This window comes from Electrophorus electricus, chromosome 12, assembly GCF_041902795.1.
Source record: "Electrophorus electricus isolate QZ-2024a chromosome 12, ASM4190279v1, whole genome shotgun sequence".
Classification (NCBI taxonomy): Eukaryota; Metazoa; Chordata; class Actinopteri; order Gymnotiformes; family Gymnotidae; genus Electrophorus; species Electrophorus electricus.
This window is the reverse complement of record NC_137508.1, coordinates 22377966-22391763: the sequence shown is the minus strand read 5'-3', so window position 1 is coordinate 22391763 and position 13798 is coordinate 22377966. Positions and strand designations below refer to the sequence as shown.

The window sequence follows — 13798 nt, the reverse complement described above, 5'->3', positions numbered from 1 at the left end:
GACAGACACAGACACGCACACACATGCACACAGACACACCCAAACACACACTTACACAGACGCGCGCACACACGCACACAGACACACACACACACCCAAACACACATGCACACAGACACACACACACACACGCGCACACAAACACACACACACACACGCGCACACAAACACACACACACACACACTTACACAGACACACACACACGCGCACAGACATACACACACACACACCCAAACACACACTTACACAGACACACACACGCAGACAGACACACACAGACACGCACACACATGCACACAGACACACCCAAACACACACTTACACAGACGCGCACACACACGCACACACACGCACACAGACACACACACACACCCAAACACACATGCACACAGACACGCACACACACACACACACACACACACACTTACCCAGACACACACACACACACACACACACACACACACTTACCCAGACACACACACACACACACACCCAAACACACACTTACACAGACACGCACACACAGACACACACACAAACACACACTTACACAGACACACACACGCACACAGACACACACTTATGCAGACACGCACACACACACAGACACACACACAAACACAAACACACGCACACAGACACACACGCACACAAAGACACACACGCGCACACACACACACTACAGTACTGCTACTGCTACAATCTACTGCTCAGTCAGTATTTTTGTGTTCCAGATAGATTTTCAGCTTTTGATGACTGATTATGGAATTGTTTTGGCTTGTTGCCTAGGTGACAGCTGGAATAATGCTGGAGTGGAGTTCTCGCCAGAATCAACTAAACAAAGTGGGAAACTATTTGATTGAGATCACAGATCCACAAACTAGCCGCTCACTTTCTGATGAGCTCTGCCGAATTAACCTGCTGTGGGCTGACTTTGCCAGAAGAACCCAGTTTGTGAGTGTCCTTTAAAACCTTAAATACTCTGAACATTGCCACATACATTGCTAGTAGTTTTAAAAGTAATCTCAGAGAAGGTAACATCACCACTAAAAGTTACCATAGCTCTAAATTTGTATTATTTGTGTTTGTCAGATCTTGTCCACTACCTACCTGTCATTTAGGTGTGCGCGCATAGATTATTTTTTGCCATATAAGTAGGCTACTCCTGCTATTGCAAAGCAACAATGATGAAGAGCATTACTATGAGATCTCAGTAAAAGCAATGCCTGAGTGTGATCTGATAAGCTGGTGTCTGTCTTAGGGACTAGTTGAGGAATTGAGTGTTGGTCCGGCAAGTCCTCAGACTCTGCAGGGTCTGGTCAGAGAAGCCACCCAGCTTCTGAAGGAGCCAGTGGACGTCTTGTCAGGATCACTGCGCACTTACAGAAAGCGCCTGCAGGTAATCATTCATTTCTACTTTTTTTTCCATTAGGGTCTGCCTTGTTCTCTTCCTGATGTACCCATTTCCTTCATTTTAATTAATTAATATGTATTTCCGTTGGTAGGAGGAACAATGATACATTAGGACACATTCTCAGTACCGGTTCCAAGCTGGTGAGAAGTGTGACTCATGACTGATGATGATGTTTCTCGTCTTTGCAGTTCATGATGCAGAAAATTAAGGATGTTGATCTAGATTCCCTCTCCCCTTCTCTCGAGTGCTCCGCTGAAACAGTCAACAAACTCAAGCAGGCCACTCCAGAGGTGACAGCAGCATGACATCTGTCAGACGACTCCAGACATCCGATTTATTACCAATGATATTAATGGTCCTTGTCCATCTGTATTTCTGCTCGGGTGTGTTTTGTGCGTGTGCACCTTTTGGGTCACGTGTTCTTTGGGTGTTTAATATATTTTTTGTGGCTGTGTTTATGTGCAGGTGCTGCAGACCCTTTGCGAGGCCGTGCATGTGTGTGAAGAGCTGCTGCAGAGTGTGTGTGGGCTGGAAGGCCGTCTGGCTGAACTTCTGCACTGGGAAATTGAAGCCAGAGAGTTGTATCAACTCCTAAGAGGATATGAAAGAAGGCAGGACTCTGGAACACGGGTATTATTATTATTTTCTGTTGAAAATATGTTTATTTATCTCACTTTTTATGGTGCCCTGTATGGTAGAAAGCTTCTAGGGGTTTTTTTGGAGACTGGATGACTGTTACTGTCTTTCCGTTCCCCCTTGTCCATGTAGGTGCTTATTTCTCGAGGTCTGCAGCTGGAAGGCCAGGTGGTGACAGAAGAACAGGATCTGCAGGTGATGGTGATGTCAGCACAGAAGAATTCGCCCCTGCAGTACCTGATCGCCTCCACCATGCAGGACAGAGTCTGTGCTGCTGTAGCACAGTCACAGGTCTTTGCAATGTCTTGCTAATATTTTGTGGTCAAGATGTGGTTTTAGGCCGATTGTCATACCTTTGCTAATTTGAGTCTATTGTTTAGGTTTAGAGGGGATTTCAGTGTGGAGGGCATTCCTAAAATGTATTTAATGTGCCTACACAAGAACCCCATGCTAAAGCACACAAATATTTATGTATATATTGAAGATTGAACATGATGAATGCCTAAAAATATATACACAAAAGAATGGTGAGCCTTTGTCTGTTTCTCGACAGGAAACTGTAGGGATGCTCAGCTCCATGGGGGCTACAGAACATCAGCCTCCAAAAAAGATCTTTGTTCGGGAGAAAGAAAGTGAGACCACAACCCCTAGGCCCAAAACCAGTGACCCAGTCCAGCCTTTCATTGCCCAAGGAGGTGCAGGCCAAGCAGACTCCCAGCCATCGAACGGGTCTCAGCATCTATCCCATCTATCCCTGCCTGGGGCCCAAGCCGGTGCTGCAAAGGTTCAACCTGTGCCTATGATTGTTGTGCAAGAGCACCAGGAGGAGAAGAAGAGTCCTCCACCACACGCCCAAACCCAAGCAGAGGCACAAGTACACGTAAGAAATGAGCCAGTGGAGGAGCACCAACATCAGGGTAAACCTGAGTCTGCTACAGAGTCAGAGGTTTCTGCTGGAGTCAAGCCAGAAGCATTATCCAAGGATCAGGCAAAAGATGGGGTACTGGAGGAACCTAGGAAACCAGAAGAAGGTATCAAAAAAACTGGTCAGCCTGAAATATATAGGGATACAAACCAAAACACACAGCAAGCTCAGACTTCTAGCCAGCCACAAACACCTACAAGCTGCCAAGCTGTGAGTTTGCAAGGAGTACCAACACAACCACAAATGCCTAGACAACCACAGATGCAAGCACAACCACATATGCAAGCACAAGCACAGATGCAGGCACAACCTCAATGGTATGCACAACTACAGGTGTATGCACATCAACAAATGCAATCACAAGAGCCAAACACTCAGCAACGGACTCACAGTCAGCAGCAGGTGCAATTCAAGAAAAGGGGTTCAAGCCAACAGCAAACCACTTTTCATCAGTCTATTAAAGGTAGGAAGTCTCATGTGCGTCCAGAGAATAGGCCTTGGCTTCAACAGAAGACCCAGGCAAAGGTTTCGTCCGCTGCAAAAGCACAGTCAGGAGTAAAGGACGTGAAGCAATTGAGCTCTGAAGTACAGCGACACCATGCAGATTTTGCCACAAGTGGGTGTCAACCTCAGGTATCTCCACCCGACCCAGTCCAAGCTCAAGCCAAGAAGGTTACCAAGACACAAGCCAAAGTGAATCAAGGCCAGCAACAAAAAGCTGTAACACAAGCTAGAGAGGGTCAGCTCCAGCAACAGCAATCTGTGTTGGAAGTCAAAGTGGAACCTGAAATTCAAATGCCTCCAAAATCACAAGAACAAACTATGAAGCCTGTTATGGGAGAAGTAAAACAAACCACAACTCAACCTGTAAGACATCCCTCAGCACCCATCCAGCCTCAAATAATGAACCAGAGAAAACCACAACAGGTTGTAACACAGTCTAAAAACCAGCACAGTGTATCCTTCCCTGTCACTGTAACACCTGCTCAGCCAAAAGGTCCAGCCCCTATCCAACCACGAATCATAGCCATGCCTCAGAGTCCACCACTAACCCATGCTCCTCCTCAGCCCCAAATTATGGGTGTTAGTCAAAGTCCAGCCAAAGTTCAGGTCAGACCACAGAGTGCAGTACTAGCACAGGTGCAGCCCCACACCCAGCATCCTCAGTGGACCTCAGTCATGTCTGATGCCATCGCTCAGAGGTACCATGATGCCCAGGCTCAAGGACTGATGGCGACCCAAGTGCTGGCCCAGGCGCAGTTTCAGAATTATCCACAACCTCAAACCAAGCTTCAGCAATGGCCACCGATAAGAGGAGTTCAGATGACCCAGACTTACCCCAGTGTCCAAGGTTCAGGTCAAGCACAAGTCCAGCCTCCACCTCACGCTCAAGTTTACCATAGTCCCCAGACACAAACTCAGCCATGGGCCCCTGTGAGAGCTGAACCACTGCCACAGGCTTTTGTACAAATAAGAGCTCAAAGCCCAGTCCGGCCAATTGTTCCATCACAACACTGGAGGCCTATGAGACCTGAGGTGATCAGCCACGGTTACCAGAGGTTTCAGTTGCAAGACCAGGGACCCATGTCTCTGTACCCACTGGCCAAACCTCAGACCCATCCAAGGGCACAGAGCCCTTCTCAGCAACGGGGATCTACCCAACCAGATCACTCCCAAGTTTATTCTCAGAAAATGGTTCAAGGTTTTTCTCCACCAATTACTCACCAGCCACGGGTCCAACCACTATCCCAAGCCCCAGCAAGACCCCAAGCACCCACACCACAGCAGCCCCAAACCCGACAGCAACTGAGGCCACAGAATAGGGCCGAGGTTCCATCTCAGGGTCAAACCCAGAGCCAAGCTCCCCAAGTGCTGCCTCAGGTCCAAGTTTCACAAAAGCCACAGTCTCCAGTGCTGGAGCAGACACAGCAGCACTCAGCCGCAAAGGTTAAACCTCCGGCACTGGCTCAGGCTCCTCCTCAGGCCTACACAGAGGCCTATATTAAAGCACAGGCCCTGGCTAGAAACAGGTTTGAAGAAGCCAAGCACTGCCTGCAGGAGCATATTCTAGAAGCTTTCAACATATTCAACAACAAGCAGACAACTGGGGAGCAGGCGCTGGTCAAACAGGTATGTTTCCTAAACTCGAAACCAATCATCACTGATGTAAATGATAATTAAATAGGATCTGTTCTGACATCTGACACATTGCTTGGACTAATAATTGTACTGAGTCCAGTGAGGCAGTTCTTTTTTTTTCCAGGAGACTCTGAAAGCCCTGGACCCTGAACTGCTGGAGGAGTTCATGAGGGCTGCGGAAGGGATGGAGGCCTTTTGCACCCCACCTCAGCTTCGAGACATGGAGTTCTTCGCCCAGTCAGTCAGAACACAGTGGGAGGTATGGTGTGTGTGTGTGTGTGTGTGTGTGTGTGTGTGTGTGTGCATGTGTGCGTGTGTGCGTGTGTGTGCGTGTGTGCGTGTGTGCGCGTGTGCGCGTGTGCGTGTGTGTGTGTGTGTGTGCGCGCTGGGAGGGTGGGTGAGGGCTTGAGGGTGTGCGTATGCCGGGGGATGAGGGTGTGTGTGCGTGTGTGTGCGTGTGTGCGTGTGAGTGTGTGCGTGTGTGTGTGCGCGTGTGTGTGTGTGCGCGTGTGTGTGTGTGTGTGTGTGCGCGCGCTGGGAGGGTGGGTGAGGGCTTGAGGGTGTGCGTATGCTGGGGGATGAGGGTGTGTGCGTGTGTGTGCGTGCGTGTGTGCGTGTGTGTGCGTGCATGTGTGTGTGCGTGTGCGTGTGTGTGCGTGCGTGTGCGTGCGTGTGTGTGTGTGTGCGTGCGTGTGTGTGTGTGGGGTGGGTGTGTGTGTTTATGTTTTTTCATGTTTTCTCTTTGCCTTCTATGTGCGAGTTGAATTCCATTTATAAAAATCTAATGATGCAGTGGTAAACTGTCAATGAGTACAATGTGATATAAGTTTTATTTTCATACCAAAATTAGACAATATTGCATTGTTATTTGCAAAAGTCTGAGATTTTGTTGTGTTGAGGTTTTTTCTAATAATTTGTACCATGTGTTCCATCACAAGCATCTGATTGTAATTGTCTTTACCTTGTAGAAAATGAAAATGCTTTCATATTTTATAAACTCAATTTGCATTATCATTTATATTTATTCATCTAACAATTTAACACAGTGTTTTATGGTGCTTTTGTGAAATTAAAACGTGGTCATTTGTTCCTTTTTTAGAGATTCGCACTGCAATATCAGCAGTAACTCAAATCAGATTAACTCAGATTTGACAGATTAACTCAGATTTAAGACGTGTGCATTTTAATCCTATTCAACAGCAGTGTGTAAACCCAACTTTAGATCTGACTCTGTATCAGTGCAAAGAAGAGAGCTAAACATTACTCTCCCAATAGCTGCATGGCATACTTTGTAGTATGATGTCTTTGAGGAATGATAGAATGAGACATGTTAAAACAGACTTTATGATACTGTATCAGACATTTTTTTAATAGGCATATAGTTGGCGTGGTCATAAATTTGTGCAATGTCACGGTATTAGAATAAAATCAAACGTGTCAGGATTGAAAGTTGCTGTAATTTGTGATTCCATTCAGAGCATTCCATCACCACCCCGCTGGCCAACACTGGGAGTCAACACTGAGATCTCCTTAAGCAGCCCGTCCCAGGTTGGATTTAAGATGTTCATTTGAACCTGGCCATCTCTCTCTCTCTGCCTCCAGGCATGTTTCTCGGCGGAGGGCAGTCTCTTCCAGGCTGGGCAGCAGCTGGAGGCCCTGAAGGAGTTGTGTGACACGTTGAGCCCCGAGGATGCCCACAGGCTGGCACAGGTCCAGCTTCACGAGTGCGAGAAGAGGCTCGCCGCCATCCAGCACCAGTTCAGTGGAGACCGTCGCACGCCACCACCAGACACTGGGTGAGGGGCGGACAGACGCATTTAGCAGCAGCACACGTAAAGCATGGGACACAATCAGGATATCATGGCTAGAATTTTCCTACAATGTAGCAAGGTTACAGCGATATAGAATCAGAAATGTTCAGGTCAGTTCAGTGTGGTGCAGTTTGAGCGATTGCTATTGGATTGTCGTGTTTTACTTTCACATTGAAGGTAGCTACGTGGCATGTCTGTAAGTACTGCTGTATTGTTATATGAGGTTTTCAGTTTCACATGTGCCCTCATGACATGCTCTATTTTATCCTTTTATCCTAGTGTGCCTGTAGAGCCAAAACAAGATTTGTCACCACAGAAAATGCTAACAGTGGAAATTGCTGGGCCGGAGGTAGGCATGCTGGACTGTCTTGTTAGATGCTACATATGTGCCGTGTGATTTCTTTGGTGTTACTGATGCAGGGCCTCTATTACAGGCTGTCCCAGTCCAGCGCCCAAAAACTGCGGATAAGAAGGAAATCATGAAGCAGATGAGCACAGAGGAGGACAGGTACAGGGAGCGCTTACTGAAATCTGCCTGTCACTGGGTTACCTCTGAAGTGGTCGCATGTGTATCGATGACTCGGCACATCTGACAGTCCCTGCGACACCTCTGAAGTTCAACATATTTGCACTGACATCCGCGGAGCTGTGTGAGCTCTTGCGCAGCTTTGGCACCGTGTGTGTGGCTCTTTCACTACTCATGGGGCTCAGTCACTGCACAGCTCTGTCACTGTGTGTGCTGCTCTGCAACTGTGTGTGCTACTCTGCAACTGTCTGTGCTGCTCTGTCACTGTACGTGTGTCGGATTCTGAGTCTTGGTCGACTCCTGTCCCCCGCAGATACCGTAGCTGCAGGTTTGCACTCCAGGCACAACTGAACAGGAACGAGCAGAGCATGCTGGGAGATCGACCCTCCGAGTCCACCACGGCCACCGACCTGTGGAAAAGGCTCAGAGAGCTGAAGGTATCATTCTTGTTGGTTCTGTAAGCGGCAAAACACAGCACTCAGGAAGAAGGATTTACTGACAAGACAGCAGAAAGTAGAATAAGGCATGACCTGCTTGCACTGCATAGAACCAGATAGGCTAACGCTAACGGAATGCTTCTCTGCACATTCCTGCGCCGGCCCGGCGTGCTTCAGGCCTTGAGGGACGAGACGGAGTGTCTGTGGTCGGACTACGAGGCCCAGTCCGGGCAGCTGAGTGAGAGGGCCGTGGAGCAGGACCGGGCCGAGCTCACGGTCAAGTGGAGAGATCAAAGAGGGCAACTCCAGAGCAGGTACAGGCCGACCCCGGGCCCATCCAGGGGCGACACAGCTCAGCTGCAGGTCCAGGGCGCCCCTACTGAGAGTTAAATCCCTCTAATTTATGGCATGTAATCAGATTTCTCGGTTCGTGCTCTGTTTTGTAGACCCACCACCCTGCAGAGATTTGTTTTGTTCCCAAATGAAACGCAAGGGATGGGAATCGCCAGGGGTCCCACAATATGATATTATGACATTTTGGTCAAGACAATAATTTTGTGTTTTACTGTGATTATATTCTATTACTTATGGCAATTTAAAGTTTAAATTATAAATCTAGAGGGTATTACAACTAATAAAGTCAGTTTATCCAACTTTAACTTTAGATCCAATATAGTAGATTTATAGTAGATTAGAGTAATATAGTAAATGACATGTGGTGATATAGTAAATTAAATATAGCAATATAGTAAATAAATAAATAAATAAATGGATAGGACTTCCTGAAATGGACTTCCTCGTCTTCCTAAGTCAGCTTCCTATGAAGTTCATCCTGAATTTAATTTAGGATAGTTGTTCATACCCTTTCCCTCTCTGTGGACCACCACCTCCAGGTCACTTTCTCGTTAAGTATACAAGAATGGTGGCCAAGATGGCACACCTCTCAGCATCCCTTCTCAAAGTGTGCCATTTGTTTTTGTCAGCTTACAAAATACTGCTCTAGGGGTCTTTTAAGTTTACAAACTGTTTTTATTGGTACAGTGTTATGGTTCTTCAGTTTTGTTGTCATGGTCCTTCAGTTCTTCAGTTTACATTTGAAAAGAGGGATTAGCTTATTTCATGATGCGGTGTTTGTAGGCTAAGCCACACAAACCCATCAACATCACCTCTAGGAGCTTCTCTTTCTTCTAGTATGCGGAACTGTGTCAAATTAAACTTTAATGAAGCTCAGTGTGGTGTAGTCATTACAGCTTAGACTCACAAGATGACGTCCTCCCAACTCCAGTGTTTTTACAGCAAGCATCATGTGCCAAAGGGATGTGTGTGTGTGTGTGTGTGTGTGTGTTGTGTCTGTGGTCTGTATCTCAGGGTCGATTCTCTTGGTTCAGCTTTGGAGCTCATGGACTCAATTGAGCAGCACATTGCTGAGATTTCAGAGTGCCTTGACAAGTTTATCAAAGAACCCAAAGACGTGAAAGTGTACACACTGGTCAACAGTAACATCCTGAAAGATGTTAAGGTAGGAGAAAAGAAGTTGTGCGCACGAGATGGAACAGAGCTTTGTAGGCATTGTTCTGTGATAGGACAAAGAGAAAACTCATCCATCTCTTGTGGTATCATACGGCTGGTTTGCTATGCAGAAGAATGTTGAGCAGTTGAGCTGTCCGATCCATGCTGTGTGTCTTGTCACACACCTATCAGGATTTGGACGACAGCATCCAAGAGCAGATGGACCGCCTCTCGCGCTTCGACTCGGAGCCCAGCCACCTGGACCTTCGGGACCGCTCCCCTCTCACCCAGGTGGTGCTGAACCACCGCTCCAGTTTGGATCGCCTCCGGCAGCAGGTGCGAAAGAGCGACGCTGCGGCGCGCGCCCTGGACCGCTTCCTCCTGTCCCTCCGCACCGTCGACCGGGACATCTCCTTCGTGCGGGGCTCCCCCTGCAGAGAACCATCGGCGCTGCAGGACATCCGGTCCAAGCTGGCGCTGATCAGGAAGGGGGTGAGGAGCTTGAGCGACAAAGCGCCACAGCTGGACCAGCTGCTTGGGGGGGCTCGGTTGGCAGTGACCCAGGAAGGCAGCCCCATCTCCTGCCTGGACATGGTGGACGCCCTGGTGCGCCGCGTGGAGGAAGCGGACGACCGGCTCATGATCCGCCAGGAGGAGTTTCATAAGGAGCAACAGGACCAGGGTCTTAGGCTGAAGAGGAAGACTCTGCTTGCAGAGCTGAGAAAGGTGCTGACTCTGGCAGAGAAGCAGGGACTGAAGGAGCCCACAATCCCAGCACTGCAGCACAGGTCCGTTTAAGTGTGAGCATGCGTGTGCGTGTGTGTTTTTGTGTTTGTATCAGTGTGTGTTTGTGTGCCCGTGTATGCTTTGTTTGTGTGTGTGTGTTTTGATCAGTTGCAGCAGTACCAAATGTAATCTCCAATTTTCTTGAAATGAGTCATATTATTATTATTATTAGTTGCATTTATATAGCGCCTTTCTCAAGGATACTTTACAGATATCTTTATTATATATATATATATATATATATATATATATATATATATATATATATATATATATATATATAAAGATAAAATAAAGATAAAGATTTTATTTTAAGATATATAATTTTTTTATTTATTTTTTTTTACAAAGACAGTTTATAAGGACCTGTCAAGAGAATGCATTCGACCTATGGCAGGAAAACTGCAGTGTGATTAGTTATGTAAAATTGTGTGTGTGTTTGTGTGCATGTGTGTTTGCATATGTATTTGGCAGGATGCGTGTCCTGTCGGATCTGGAGGCCCAGATAAACTCACTTCAACCAGAGTTCGAGAACCTCAGGGGAGGCCACTCTGAGTTCTCCCCAGAGCACCAGGAGCAGGCAGAAGACAAGCTGGAGAGTCTCTGGGATGAGACAGAGAGATCTGTGGCTAAAAGGTGACAGAGAAGGACTGATATTATAAGAGATAAGAGGAGTAAGGAAACATTTTAGGGCAATTTCTTAAAATGCTGTTAATAGAACATTATACAATTTGGTTTGCTACTGTGTGTGTGTGTGTGTGTGTCTGTTTGCGGGTGGGGACAGACAGGAACAGTGCAGCATTCTAATGGAACTGCTGAAGAAGTTTCAGAACTGTCGCAGTTACCTAAGCGACACCATCCAAAGGGCGGAGCAAGCTATCATTGAGCACGCCTCATACATGAGCAAAGACAACCTCCAGCGCCTCATCACCAAGGTGGGTCAACATTCATTACACCACAGGAGCTCTATGATCAGTGCTGTTCTTTTATTTTAAACAGGCCTCACGTATGCCATGCATTTATAACCCAAAGGCCACAGAACTTCAATGATACATTAATCACCTTATTCAACTCTACTGTGGTCAGTAAGTTTTTTACCACTAGATGGCAGCCAAGACTGATGATGCACAAAGCTGCACAGGTCAAGTTCAAGGCTCTGAATTGAAATACTTTTTCCATATGAGTTCTTCTCACTATGTATGCATGAGTTGTACTTATATCGGAATATTTTGTGTGTTTCCTCTGAATCAGGTTTATGAGATCAAGGAGGACCTGAGTTGTCTGGGTCCCAAGATGGAGGAGTTCCGATCTGTGTGCAGGCAGTTGCAATCTCATCTGAAGAAAATCCCTGACTGCTCCGAAACGCCATTTGAAGCTGAGGCCGACGCTCTGGTGGACTCCTGGCTGGATGTGAGTGGCTTTAACGCAAATACGTCTCCCACAGGCATTTTGCAATTCAGTTCAAAGTAATTAATCAGTTACATTTGTCCTTCCATCAGTACACTAATGACCTGCTATATGTTATTAGAAATGGTATTCAATAATAATCCCAATACAATTTTACAGCTTCTGTTCCAAATTGTCACCATTGTAACACTGAGAAATGTCAGTCCTAAGACTTATGAGCCTCACGCCGCCTAAAGTTTGTGTGGAATGTTTGTTTTTTCCTTTGCGTCCTGCACAGGTTTCCGAGAAGACGGACCAGTATGTGGACAACCTGCATGTGGGCCTGGAGCAGTGGGAGAAGCAGCTGTTGCTGGGTGAAGCGCTAGAGAGCTGGGCTAGCGCCAAGCTCAGCCTGTTCGCCGAGTCCCATCCCTTCAGCAGCGAGGAAGAAGTCATTGTTGTGAAGGTGTGGACACCGCGGTGCGGCCACCACGGAAGGCCCCTGGCCCCGAGACAGGAAGTGTGAGCGGTTCTGGCGTTCCTCGTGTGACTTTGCTGTGCTGTGGGTTTCACTGTGGTAGGATGAGATCCAGGAGCAGGAGGAGAGTGTCGAGCGCTTCCACAGAAAGTCCCTGGAGATCCAGGAGATGCTACAGAGCTGCGAGGCTCCACTGCAGCTCCAGGTCATAGCTCCTTCTTTCCCATGCTCCCTTCTCTTCACTAGCATCTCATCTTTCTCAGTTTCCTCAGATTTTTTATCTATCTATCTATCTATCTATCTATCTATCTATCTATCTATCTATCTATCTATCTATCTATCTATCTATCTATCTATCTATCTATCTATCTATCTATTTCTTATTCATCTCTCCCTCATGCCTTTCCAACACCAACTCCTCCTCAGATTATGGAGACTGGCCTGAGGAAAAAGATGGAGCAGGTGAAGGAGCTGTTTTCCGAATGCACCAGTGTCTTCCAAGAACTAATGACTGTCCGAGCACATCTGCTTCAGCAGATCAATGACTGTCGATCAGCTGTCCAGGAAATACATTCTTCTGTGAGCACGCTCAGCACAGACAACAGAGCTCAACTAGAACAATCCTTACAGGTATTGCACCGGTCAGAGGAATTAACCAAGAACCGTCTTTACCTTACCTACGTTGCCTGTTGCCTATGTCTTATGTCATCATTCACAAGTCCATCATGAAACATCATCTCATTATTGGAGCTACAAAGATTAGGACAATTCGGATATCTGCAAAGGGCCCAGATTGATGGACGACCTAAAAGAGAATTTGTTTGTTTATTTAACCATTGAAAATACATTGGACAGCTAATTTAATTTACAAAAGTGTGAGGGGCGGAAAGGGAAGAGAGGAGACAAAGATTGATCTAAAGCAACTTGAGATTAAGCCCCTTGGTCAGAGGAACGGTAGACTCGCCAGTAGACTCGCCAAACTCTCTACGGAGAGTCCAGGTGCTTTTGGTTACTTTCTGTGGCCAAGAACCACCTATTAGTGCAGGAAAAGGAAATTCGATTGATACACAAAACAACCAATCACAAGCCTACTGTTTTGGTATTATGCTTAGAAAGAGGAAACTTGAAAATGGAAACACAGTTTGCCTGTACAATAAAGTTTTCACAGTAAATGTTGATCTATAGCGCTTTTATTTTTTTTGTGTCCGCAGGCAATTGGGAGCTCCAAATTCTAAGTTAAACCAGCCAGATTCAATGTCAGCATAAATCTCTTTATTTTACCTCACATAATCCACATGCATTTGCCTATGAAGTATTTAATTTGATCTTCTCTGACTGAAGGGATCACACAATCAACAAAATCGTATGATTTGAAAATCCTGGTAGCTGTTCACAGAGAGGAGGCCATGCTTGTAATATAAGGATTTTACCATAGTTTGTGATCAAGCAGTAATGTCTCCCTTACTTATTACTATTTGCTTTAAGCAAAACTACTGACTTACTTTTAATGACAAGATACCATGGACTTCACAAAGCTTTCCAGACCCGTGGATATATCTTGCTCTGAAAGGCTCATTTTGCCTCAACTGTTCACTCAGGCTGAACTTATCTGGAACAACAAAACTTTGATTCACATCAGACCAGATGTCATTGCACTATACAAATCAGAATTTCGATCTGTGGGTGGGTGGAGCTCAGCTGAAAAAACTCATTCTCATTTTACTACAGCACTCGGAACAAGGCTAATTTA

The 13798-nt window shown here is 46.5% G+C and overlaps 1 protein-coding gene across 1 annotated transcript in view; it reads left to right on the top strand.

The window, feature by feature from the left end:
• Positions 1-13798, top strand: part of syne2b (spectrin repeat containing, nuclear envelope 2b) — a 105368-nt gene that overhangs the window by 16818 nt on the left and 74752 nt on the right. Inside the window, exons 18-37 of the mRNA XM_081724799.1 lie at positions 791-955; positions 1263-1400; positions 1604-1705; positions 1881-2045; positions 2184-2342; positions 2605-5106; positions 5240-5374; positions 6718-6911; positions 7206-7275; positions 7361-7434; positions 7766-7889; positions 8067-8203; positions 9258-9408; positions 9591-10186; positions 10659-10820; positions 10969-11119; positions 11436-11594; positions 11869-12036; positions 12152-12253; positions 12475-12678. Of these exons, the coding sequence (XP_081580925.1) occupies positions 791-955; positions 1263-1400; positions 1604-1705; positions 1881-2045; positions 2184-2342; positions 2605-5106; positions 5240-5374; positions 6718-6911; positions 7206-7275; positions 7361-7434; positions 7766-7889; positions 8067-8203; positions 9258-9408; positions 9591-10186; positions 10659-10820; positions 10969-11119; positions 11436-11594; positions 11869-12036; positions 12152-12253; positions 12475-12678 (5658 nt within the window). The remainder of the gene's footprint in view (positions 1-790; positions 956-1262; positions 1401-1603; positions 1706-1880; positions 2046-2183; positions 2343-2604; positions 5107-5239; positions 5375-6717; positions 6912-7205; positions 7276-7360; positions 7435-7765; positions 7890-8066; positions 8204-9257; positions 9409-9590; positions 10187-10658; positions 10821-10968; positions 11120-11435; positions 11595-11868; positions 12037-12151; positions 12254-12474; positions 12679-13798) is intronic.